The sequence below is a fragment of the Liolophura sinensis genome, chromosome 12, assembly GCF_032854445.1.
Source record: "Liolophura sinensis isolate JHLJ2023 chromosome 12, CUHK_Ljap_v2, whole genome shotgun sequence".
NCBI lineage: Eukaryota > Metazoa > Mollusca > Polyplacophora > Chitonida > Chitonidae > Liolophura > Liolophura sinensis.
This window is the reverse complement of record NC_088306.1, coordinates 28,124,110-28,137,059: the sequence shown is the minus strand read 5'-3', so window position 1 is coordinate 28,137,059 and position 12,950 is coordinate 28,124,110. Positions and strand designations below refer to the sequence as shown.

Genomic DNA, 12,950 nt, shown 5'->3' with positions numbered 1-12,950 from the left:
TCACTTTTCCAGCCTGGGATACTTACTGAACAACTGGAACCTCCAACAAAGCTAAACGTATAAGTTCCCTCGATGCAAAGAAAGGGGCAATACTCCGCTTGGGAGTACTTTCTCTCAACGATGAATCAAAAAAATTACACACCAGCAAAACAAGGTAACACACCCAACAAAAAGTTTTCTTTTTTTTTTTCAGTACCAACCTGACATCTTCGAATGGTGACTTTTCCTTCCCCAATATTTTGGACGGCGAATGTGAAGAAGAGGGTCATAACAAGACGGACTGCGTTATACAGGGTGATGGTGATAAAGACTTCCGGGGACCCCAGGCTATTGCCGGCTAGCACGTACACCACCAAAGTGGCGAAAACGATCATTTTGCTAGCCGTGAAAAATACTGATAGGTTAAGGGATCTTGCGTTGTTTGTCTGTGAAATGTACAAGGTCTCCATTCTGCAATTAAAATTAACAGACGGGGTCTCCCTTGAAAGAGGAGTAACAAAGTGAAAAGTTTCTTTAACTGGTTCCACCTTTTCTCAAAATCCTTGTCTACCTGTGGTTCGCATTAACAGATATAATTTAGTAGAACATCTCCAACTTGTTTACAGGAATTAGTGAACACGCTGTTACTGTCTACGATAATAAATGTAGAATGCATCTATATAAGTGTCAAATCTGAAGTTCTTTTCTTCTTTTTCTTTGATTGCACTCAAATTTGTTATGCTATGATGTTAAATCAAACCTCAAGGTATACCCACTACAAACTACAAAAGTGCATATGTCATTTCTTTAGTTCAACCATGTGATTTCATTTAATTCCTTGATTACAGACACAAGAATTTTTAAATTTTACATTGGTGGTCATGCAGGTACATTTATGTAGGTGGAAGATATTGAAGCACCTGGAATAAACCAATGCCTTTCACAAGATACCTGACAAATGCCCTGTACTCACTCCCTTGCCACAGCGAAATAGCTGTAGACCACAATGATTTCACCTGACCAGCTCAGTCAGGTGCCTAACTACAGAAAATGGCTGTGGTATTCTAAAGCCATGCAAAAACCAGACAATTGTATGTTAAAAGGCAACTATTCTTGAATAAATTTTATACCAAAATGCACAATTCATGCTTTGCAATTTGAACATTTCCAATGCCAGTGTCACTACAAAAGATGCACACTTCTGTCTAGCATATTGGCGAATTGAATATATCTGTGACTTCTTCTGAGTTAGTTATTTACTTACTTATTTGATTGGTGTTTTACACAAGAATATTTCACTTATGCGACGACGGCCAGCATTATGGTGGGAAGAAACCAGACAGAGCCCGGGGGAAACCCACGACCATCCGCACGTTGCTGCCAGACCTTTCCACGTATGGCCGGAGAGGAAGCCAGCATGAGCTGGACTTGAACTCACAGCAACCACATTAGTGAGAGGCTCCTGGGTCATTACACTGCGCTCGGGCGCTAACCAAATGAACCATGGAGGCCCCTCTGAGTTAGTTAAAACCACCACCACCACCAAGTGTTACACTGTTAGTACAAAGCAAATTTTATTAAATCTAAAAAAAAAGTCATTAAGAAAACAATAGCTGATTTAAATTTGCTAAATAGCACAAAGTCATTCAAACATTCAACATTCAAAGCTAATCAGTTTGTAAGGAAATGCACACCTTTGTTTACATAATGGATACCAATCAGGCACAGGTATGATGTGGATGCAGACTCCTATAGACTGGTATGCAGCAACCAGACATCTACATTTTCATGTAGCCATTTCAAACATTGTCCAGCAAATGAAATCTTCTGGAACGTATTCACGCGAACAAATATGCAGTACAAATAAACAACCAAAATCATGCAATTCATACACTTGTATTATACACATGTATGGTATATTAACAACACCTCTGATTTCGTCCGTGTAAGTTGCTCGTTACGACTGCAATTAGAATTCTGATGATTCTTAATCAGGTGCATGAAAGTTTATATGGAAAGTAGAATGCGATCCTACTGGAAACATGGTCAATGACGCTGTGCTGGCACACCGAATACATTGCCCAAATATTCCTCCTAAATACAAGTTTTATTGATTTTCTAAAACAACACTTCAGCAAGACATTAATAGTATGTTACAAAAATTAATTACAAGTGAAATTTATCTCCAAAATGATACATCCACGGCTATGTTTATCCATACAATCTACACACATGTACATATTACGGTTAATATGCAGCACTTACATGCTAATGGCAGGTGCCATGTATACACATTTAACACACAATGAACACCAAATAAACTCAACAAAAAGCGACTAGATATTACCGGAAGAAAAATACATAACACAGCTATGTTTAATCATGCATTCTAACTACATGTACGTGTACGTCAAACTAAACAGAATCGGTACAGCCAAAATACATATGTACTGTCGGCAGAAATAAAGTTGCCGTGTACATATTATCCTGTTGTTATACACCATAAGCCATAAGGCTCTCTCATGAAGCCAATCAATTTAAACATTGTGCATTCCCTCATCTGATTGGCTACGGCTGTCTGGAAAATGTTACCTGGTGTGTACATGTGGACACAACTGGTCAATCTTGTCTGACCGACTCGATTTATTTGGTATAAACGTACAACAACGCATTTGACAGCATCAAGACTACACTTTTATTTAGTACTGGTTTGCATGTACTAAAATATAATTACAGAGTGAATTAAACAATTTAATTTCAAGGGTTATCCTCTTATTACTTTACTGTAATTTTTCAACCTTTTCGCATGTTTGCAAGGTGATTATTCAAGCATATTCTGAAGGCATTATTCTCCATAGACTGACAAAATTATACTTTTGTGAAGCCCTGAAACTGGACAATCTAACCACTATTTGTTTCCAAAATGAAACCAAAAATGTGCATAAACTGCACTGAAAGTGGCTCTTTCATGTGCTAAAAGGTTGAAGAATTACAGTAGTATCCAAAATGAAACATACATATACCAAGACCCCAGAGTTTTAAATGTAAAGATCACCAATCTTGGTTCAATTTTTTCAATACATCTTTTCATACTTTTACAAAATTTGTTAAAATACCAGAGTAAACCACAAAAACACTTTCCTGTAGTCCTATGGTCTGTTTGATTCTCGCATGCTTCAGTATTTATATTAAACAAATGTTGCAACAAAGAGCACAAAAATATTGTTGATGCTAAATGTGGCAATAATGAAAGCGAAACGGTGCATTCACATTCAACATGTCCAGAGCATTTGCATGAAAAACAATCCATACCCATTCGCATGCGGTTATAATCACAATGACAGAAACACATGAAGGCAAAACCCAGCCCCCTTGTAACAGCTCAGCCCCGGGGGGATTCTCCATGTCTACACCTTTGATGGCATGACCTTTCCAGAACACATATTACAATAAAAGACTACAGCACAGGGAGTAAAACCAGAGCCCGGACGACAGTGTGATAGTTGGCAAATGATCACACGTAACTGGCGAAATGCCGCCTCTCGTCAGTTTACCTCAGTTTACAGTTTTCTTCTAACTGTTTAAATATATGCAAATTTGTACGCATATGTTTAAATAGTAGCAAATTACAGGTCCCCTAGCACCATGGCTTAAACAGAATTTTAAAAAACAATGCAGTGATGTTTTCTTCAGTTTTTCTTAAATGTCACTGGTCTGCGATTACCGTTTAGCCGAAAATTTCTGGCCGTAAAGTTTAGAAGATTTGGTTGCTGGAGGAGATGACAGGGGATAGTGGTCAGCTTCCAGCTGTACAGTAATCCCCAGTGATGGTCTGGCTGCTGGCCCTTGCCACATGGGGTAAACTGCGCAGGTATGGACCGAGAGAAGGGTTATTATACCCCATGATATGGTTTAGCACCAAAGTCCATAGTGGTCTCACAAAAATTACTGTACGTACATTTCACTGGACATGTGGCTGTATGTAAATTAATGGACACCCGTCTCCTAGTCTACGTTCAGTGGGAGACTATTCCAAGGGGCAGGTCAATGAAAACTGATGAAGACTGACGGGTGTCCTAAACTACATGTATGTTGAAACTTCAAAGACTATACCAAGAGCTGTGCAAAAGGTTAGGATTACCCATGATATCCATACAACTCCACTGTCTATATCTCAATACTCAATAGGTTATAGTTTGGCACCTCCTGACCCAAAACTTCCATATAATGAATGCTATTGTTAGATCATAAAGGCCTACAATGGTAAGGTGTGATCACATCATAAGAGCAAAGTTGTGGAACACCTGCGCATTAATTAACGCAGGCCTATTTATAACGTCAAACTTCGATCCTTGTGTTTTGTCACGAGTCACTCGGCACACCATACGTGAGCTTTGCATTATCGCAGAAGCTGTGGAGCGATTCTACCAGAGCTAACAGTTGCATGTTCAATGAAGCGTGAACAAGTTTACTGGTCTTGTCACAGGTACTTATAATCTTGTGAACATACTCCTCAGACCCCCACTGACCCCCAGCCGTGTCCAGTTACCAAAAATCACAACTGGACACGAGGAATCAGGGGTGGCACTTTTTAAAATCATGGGCTAAAGTCTATGTGATTTACAGTGCTCCCATTGGTGCGATGGCATCACATGACATATATGTAGTAGTCCTATTCTTCACATGACAGTGTATACTATATGTGTGTGCCTACTACTACCGCCAGAATTGTTACTTTTGTACCTTCTAACATTCAAACAAAAAATTACTGGAAAATATACATGTTTGTTCAAGACAAAAGTAAAATATTTTATTGAAGATTAATAGAATCCTTATTACATCTCTAAATTTTGCATTTCACTATTCTTGGGGGGCGGGGGGCGGGGGAGGAGTTTTCTCAGTTGCAGTTACAAGCAGGCTGGACTTTACAAGGACAAACAATCATGGCAAAAGTAAATAACGAAAGTGCACAAGAGCAGGCACCACCTAAAAGCTTGGGAACGGGATGCAAAAAGCTGTAGGTCAAGTGCAGGTTTGGCTGTTAAACATGGGGAAGGCGGGTAATGTGCGTAAAAATTGTATACTAATCGCACAAATGTGTAGGATAACTGCTGGTTGTTTTTTGTAATACTTTTAAAAACTACATGCGGCTATAAAAATGTAGAAGGTTTGAGAACCAGATTTTGGAGTAAAACAAAAGGGACCCCTTTGCAAATAAATTGGGGCCTATCATAAAAAGCTGTGGCAAGGTGTATCACTATGCATTCTGCACCACTTGCATTACTGTGGCACCTCTGCACCGGTTGAGTTGCACCACAGTGGCACCTCTACGCCAGTTATGTATGAATGTGTATATATACATATATATATATATATATATATATATATATATATATATATATATATATATATATATATATATGAGAGAGGGTCTGTTACATGCTCTTGGTGTTCTAAAATCTTTTATACATTTATCTACCTGGATTGACTTATATATGACAAAGTTTTACCATAAATGTGTGAACAACTCTTGCATGTGTACATCAATATTACAAATGTTGTATCACAATGTGCAACAAGGGATGTGCATCTTGACATTTTACTAGTGACTAAACAGTTGTATGTGTGCAAGTTTTATTTCAAAATTTATGAAGTTTTACTAGAAATACCTGAAAGTTAATATAGGTTAATAGCATATAGTACAGTGGAAATGTATATGTGTGACAAACAAGTGGTTGTAGTGCAGTGTTTTCCTGAAAACAGTTCTCTTAATAAACATGATAAAACAGCGAAATCAAATTATCTGATTGCATACTAAATATTGGCTTTCAAGTTTGACTAAGCCTGGGCCAGACAACTCACTGACCTTTCAGGCTTAGTGAATTATCTCAGATTTTTAAAACGTCTGCACCTCTTTCAAATGCATGGCACACAGGAACATAAGAATACTGAGAATTGTTTGTTGCCAAACACAGATTTTAATTTAGCAAGTCTATTCAAGTTTTCAGAAATAGCCATGGAAGTTATGGCCAGAATATGGGTTCATATCCTAGCACATAGGTGTATCTCCAAAATTTAGCTGTTCAGAGAGCAAAAACACTGATAAACAAGAATACTGACTGATAAGATTTGTTAACTCCATAAACACTTTAATAGGCAGGACCGGATTATGTCAGATTTTTTTATTCAGATTTATTCATGACCATCAAACAAAGTGAAAGCCATACTCTACTTATACAGGTATACATGTTAAACCTGAGCTATTTTTAGGTGACATAATACAGCACAATCTAAAAGGAAAAATGGTCCTACCTTCGAACTTTCTGCACAAGTTTTCCGAAGGGTTTTTCCCAGCAGTACATCTTAATAACTCTCATACCTGTGATAATTTCATTCATCAGGCGAACGCGCTCATCCGTGAACTTGGCTGTCTTTTGTCTGAAATTTCAAATGATTTAAAATATATATTTTCTCACTGCCATAAATGTTGGTGCACAATTACTGAGTAACCTAATCATACTGTCAAACTGTCAGCCCAGACAGGGCCAAAGAAGTGAGTGAGTGATTGAGTGCTTGGGGTTTAACATCGTACTCAACAATTTTCACTGTTCCTTTATTTAGTGTTGCTTCACTGAGACGACTTACTGAAGGCAAATAAGATGCCCAGCCCGAGCCATTATACTGATATGGGTCAACCAGTCGCTGCACTATCCCCTTCATGCTGAAGGCCAAGCGAGGAAGTTACAACTGCCTCTTTTAAAGTCTTAGCTATGACTTGACCCAGGATTGATACTGGATCTATCGCTCCCGAAGCGGACGCTCTACCAACTGTGCTATCCGGGCTAGTACAAAGAAGGGAGTAAGACAAACAGCCTGGGTTCAGGGCAAATTCCTGATGGGGGGTCTACGGGGTAAAGCTCCCAGGAAAAAAGTTTTTGTGTATTTTTAACTTATTTTGTAAGCTTTTATTGGCAAGTATATGTGTACATCATTATTACATCATAATGCAAGATGAAAACATCATACAACATTATGAAATGCTTTTTCTTTACAAAAAAAAAAGGCGTTTAATACAATGACTATGAGAATGTTATTTTTATTTAAAAAATCTCATGTCAAAATGTTAACATATATTTAATTAATTGAGCGCTCATATAGTTAAGGGCAACAGGTACATGTAATCTGTCTCAAAATAAAGTCTTGAAGACATGATGTTTTCCATAAACCATATATGCCTATATATGTACAATACATTATTTACACATTTATTAGATTGTTGTGTAAAGAGCGTCACTTGTACACTAATGAGGGGTTTTATGAGTGGAGGAAACCAAACTGCCCACGCTACACCAAAGACATGGTGAAAGAGAAGTGGTACGTGTATTCAACTGTCTTCCTCACAACCTTTGTTGACTGCTTAATGTGACCAAGGTCTAACAACAGCATTTTCACTTAAATCTTCATTGCTTCGAGACCACAGAAATCCACAAATTGGCTTCGTTATCCAGAGACCACTGAAATCCACAAACTTGCTTCGTTATCCAGAGACCACTGAAAATCCACAAATTTGCCTTGTTATCCAGAGACCACTGAAATCCAGAGACCCCTGAAATCCACAAATTTGCTTCGTTATCCAGAGACCACTGAAAATCCACAAATTTGCTTCGTTATCCAGAGACCACTGAAAATCCACAAATTTGCTTCATTATCCAGAGACCACTGAAATCCACAAATTTGCTTCGTTATCCAGAGACCACTGAAAATCCACAAACCTGCTTTCTTATCTGGAGACCAATGAAATCCACAAATTTGCTTCGTTATCCACAGGCCACTGAAATCCACAAATTTGCTGTCCCAGACTGGGTTTGAACTCACAACTAGTAGATCTTAGCAACTACATGTACACATAAAACTAGTGAGTCACACAAACTACTCCCTGTAACACTTTGCATGACTAAGTCACACAAATCAATCCCTGTAAAACTTTGCATGAGTCACACAAACCACTGCCTGTAACACTTTGCATGACTGAGTCACACAAAAGAACTAGATTGTACAGTGTACCCACCTTAACTTGGAGAACATTCGTCCCATCCATCCCTGTACCGGGATCAGCAACAACAACACGCCAAAACCAGCCAGACAGGCAGGTCCTAGCTCATGCCAGAGAATGATGAGGACCGCTATGGCCTGAAGAGGCCCCACCCACAGGAAGTGTAGGAAAAGACATGCCTGGGAATATCAGGTCAGCATTCAGTTAACTATTTGATGTCGATGCATGTATACCATGTATCTGTCCATATGTAAAACCTCTACCCTAATATCGTTTTTAAGGGGACAGAGAATCAAATCTGATTGGTTGGTGTGAGAGTCTGCCATGTCCAAGCTATGCTAGACTAAACTGAATTTCAGGTATGGTAGATTTCTTTAAGCCTGACGAAGGCTACAGAGCTTAACCCAGGAATCCTATCTCCACTGTCAGCCAATCAGTATTGATTCTGTACCCCTTCAAGCTGTAATAATACAATAGATCAGTTATACTACATTTTCTACATTTATTCTACTATAGAAAATTATGCATTTCTGTATGCCTGGGGTTTTACTTTGTACCTAAACAGTACATGAAAAAGGTACTATATAACGAAGAGTATGGTTTTAAGAGAAAGGCAGAAAGATATGTCAAAACAAAGACCAGTTTAACATCCCAATCCTGGCTCTCACGACAATAAAGTTGTTTTAACGGCTATCACTCCTGACATCACCACAGCAGGCTACTTAATTTTCGGACTGACCGTTGAGGCCTTTATAGAAAAACTTCAAGCCATTGCTACATCCCAAGAAGAAAGCTGAAAAGCTTTGTACTTTATTATGTTAGGCCACATCCTAAATTACATGTCAGGAGTTAAAAACAAACAAGTGTTTAGATTACATGACGACAAACTACAGAACAGCTGCCTCGCACAGAAGCACAAGCCTCACCTGGTCAAACCTGTTAACATCATTAGACATCAGGTTAACAATCTGCCCCGTCGTTGTTTCCCCAAGAGCCTTGTTACTGAGACGCAAAGCCTGAAAAATAAAACACAAAAAACAGTAGAACCATCATATCTAACGCCATTTCTTTTTTTATACCTTTAGCTCCGACAGCCTGCTCTATAAGTTGGTTGATATGTCTGTAGGCCTGTTGATTGGTCAGTCAAATTTTGGAGATCCTGTCCATTTGACAGGCTATACACAGGACTCAGGGCGGACAACATGGATATCACAGCTACTGCGATTTTAATCACAATGCTTATCTACCTGTTTAATTGACGTTTTACATCAAACTCAAGAGCATTTCACATCCACGACATGGGTCAAATTTAACAACACCCAGACCACAATCCAAAGGAATCAACTGCAGCCAAGAGGAAGCTGTTAACTATTTTCACTTTCCTCTACATTCAGATGAAATTCTTTTCCCCCTTAAACATGTTGAGCAAGTCACAGAAAACCAGATCCAAGATGAAGTTTGGTTCGCAGACGGTTCAGGTCGTTCCCTCAACTTAACTTCCTCTTGTGGCAATAAAACTTCTTCAAACTTCCCCTTTTGTTTTTCTAGAAGACCTGACATCCCGCTGTGTCATTCTGTCAGCAGAGTTGCATTCCCTACTTCACAATTCATTACTGATGACGCTACACCTTTATCATGTCACCTTTCCCCGGCGTTTCAATACAAGTACTTCAGACTTCAATTCATTACTGATGACGCTACACCTTTATCATGTCACCTTTCCCCGGCATTTCAATACAAGTAGTTCAGACTTCAATTCATTACTGATGACGCTACACCTTTATCATGTCACCTTTCCCCGGCATTTCAATACAAGTACTTCAGACTTCAATTCATTAGTGATGACGCTACACCTTTATCATGTCACCTTTCCCCGGCATTTCAATACAAGTAGTTCAGACTTCAATTCATTACTGATGACGCTACACCTTTATCATGTCACCTTTCCCCGGCGTTTCAATACAAGTAGTTCAGACTTCAATTCATTAGTGATGATGCTACACCTTTATCATGTCACCTTTCCCCGGCATTTCAATACAAGTAGTTCAGACTTAAATTCAATAGTGATGATGCTACACCTTTATCATGTCACCTTTCCCCGGCATTTCAATACAAGTAGTTCGGACTTCAATTCATTAGTGATGACGCTACACCTTTATCATGTCACCTTTCCTCAGCATTTCAATGAACGCAGTTCAGACTTCAATTCATTAGTGATGACGCTACACCTTTATCATGTCACCTTTCCCCAGCATTTCAATACAAGTAGTTCAGACTTCAATTCATTAGTGATGACGCTACACCTTTATCATGTCACCTTTATCATGGAATGGGTCAACCACTTCTTGTCATGCGAACCTCAACAGCGAGGGAAATCTACAAATTCTTCAAACAAGGCCTTGGATTTACGCTTTGCCTCATGATTAGGGGACATTCATCTCTAATACACGCCTCGTGATTAGGGGACATTCATCTCTAATTCACGCCTCGTGATTAGGGGACATTCATCTCTAATACACGACTCGTGATTAGGGGACATTCATCTCTAATACACGCCTCATGATTAGGGGACATTCATCTCTAATACACGTCCCATGATTAGGGGACATTCATCTCTAATACACGCCTCGTGATTAGGGGACATTCATCTCTAATTCACGCCTCATGATTAGGGGACATTCATCTCTAATACACGCCTCATGATTAGGGGACATTCATCTCTAATACACGCCTCATGATTAGGGGACATTCATCTCTAATACACGCCTCATGATTAGGGGACATTCATCTCTGATACACACCTCATGATTAGGGGACATTTATCTCTAATACACGTCCCATATTTAGGGAACAGTCATCTCTAATACACGCCTCATGATTAGGGGACATTCATCTCTAATACACATCCCATGATTAGGGGACATTCATCTCTAATCCACGCCTCATGATTAAGGGACATTTATCTCTAATACACGCCTCATGATTAGGGGACATTTATCTCTAATACACGCCTCATAATTAGGGGACATTCATCTCTAATACACGCCTCATGATTAGGGGACATTCATCTCTAATACACGCATCATGATTAGGGGACATTCATCTCTGATACACGCCTCATGATTAGGGGACATTCATCTCTAATACACGCCTCGTGATTAGGGGACATTCATCTCTAATACACGCCTCATGATTAGGGGACATTCATCTCTAATCCACGCCTCATGATTAGGGGACATTCATCTCTAATACACGCCCCATGATTAGGGGACATTCATCTCTAATCCACGCCTCATGATTAGGGGACATTCATCTCTAATACACGCCTCGTGATTAGGGGACATTCATCTCTAATACACGCCTCATGATTAGGGGACATTCATCTCTAATACACGCCTCATGATTAGGGGACATTCATCTCTAATACACGCCTCATGATTAGGGGACATTCATCTCTAATACACGCATCATGATTAGGGGACATTCATCTCTGATACACCCCTCATGATTAGGGGACATTCATCTCTAATACACGCCTCATGATTAGGGGACATTCATCTCTAATACACGCATCATGATTAGGGGACATTCATCTCTGATACACCCCTCATGATTAGGGGACATTCATCTCTGATACACCCCTCATGATTAGGGGACATTCATCTCTAATACACGCCTCATGATTAGGGGACATTCATCTCTAATACACGCATCATGATTAGGGGACATTCATCTCTGATACACCCCTCATGATTAGGGGACATTCATCTCTAATACATGCTGAACCAAGGCAAAGTTTGAACCCAACAAGTTTAAAGGTTGTGCACATTTAACCACCCGACCACTACCCACTATCTAATGTGTAACATTAACACTGCTCATAAACAACCTTAAGCGCAGTTTTGTATAATACCTTCTGCATAAGCCTTACCTTCTTGTAAAGTAGAGAGCAGCATGCCACCCTAATCTGCATGCCAATTCTCTGCACACCGAAGAAATAGGGATGGTGAAGAATGGCGAGGGTTATAGAGCAGAGACTGAGACCCATTGCGTAGAGGTACGCATCACGCTGAGAGACAGTGGAGGATGGTGTAAAATACCGAATTAGCCCTCCCAGTAACAGTGGCTGAACAACTTTGGTGGATTCCTAAGAAACAAAAAATCAAACAGAAAAATAGTGAAATGTACAAGTATTAAATGGAAATTGAAGACATTTTTTTTGTTTTAATCGCAAAATGGCCATGGAAATACTCAAGAATATTACACCTGATTGTAGTTCCTCCTTGTGTATACGACTTACCTGCAGGCCCGAGGCCACATTTTGCTAACTAAATGAAATGGTACTATGGATCAGGCCTGACAGTTTAATGTGACTGTCTAACACTGCACTTGTACTTAACACTGATAAAATAGAAAATTAACAAAAATTTACACATGACTCACTGACAACCTTAATAGAAGTTTATTAATATGAAATTTATTGTTGGGTTTTGGGGAATTTCACTGATTCAATGAATAAATACGCAAATGACAAAAAAATCTGCCACCATAAACTGTTACAAGTCATACATAAGAATAGTGTCTGTTTACATGTACCATAACATAATTACAAGTATAACCTGTTACAAAAAAATGCATGTTTCCTGTGATGAATATATTTTTACAACACCTAAAACTTTTAATGCTGTTAATGGCAGAAAAGGAAAATGTCTTAAAGGGACATAGAATGATCTCTGATCAGAAAATGTGAGAGATGAGCCAGTTCAGTCGTTGCACCATCCCCTTCATGTTGGCCATGTTTTATGTTTAGCATATTGACTTTAGTGTGACTAAACCTGTAGGCTATAACCCAGTAAATCTCCTAAATGTACGTCAGCCAATCAGTTTTGAATCGATTAGTATCCCTTTAAAATTTGGA

General features: G+C 39.1%; 1 protein-coding gene across 1 annotated transcript in view; it reads right to left on the bottom strand.

Annotated features, from left to right (window-relative positions):
- LOC135479856 (ATP-binding cassette sub-family C member 4-like) overlaps positions 1 to 12,950 on the bottom strand; it is a gene marked incomplete at its 3' end in the record, with an annotated part of 70,639 nt that overhangs the window by 47,369 nt on the left and 10,320 nt on the right. Inside the window, exons 5-8 of the mRNA XM_064759760.1 lie at positions 11,964 to 12,179; positions 8,959 to 9,048; positions 8,048 to 8,211; positions 6,292 to 6,417 (exon numbers count right to left, since the gene is read on the bottom strand). Coding sequence (XP_064615830.1) covers positions 6,292 to 6,417; positions 8,048 to 8,211; positions 8,959 to 9,048; positions 11,964 to 12,179 — 596 coding nt within the window. The remainder of the gene's footprint in view (positions 1 to 6,291; positions 6,418 to 8,047; positions 8,212 to 8,958; positions 9,049 to 11,963; positions 12,180 to 12,950) is intronic.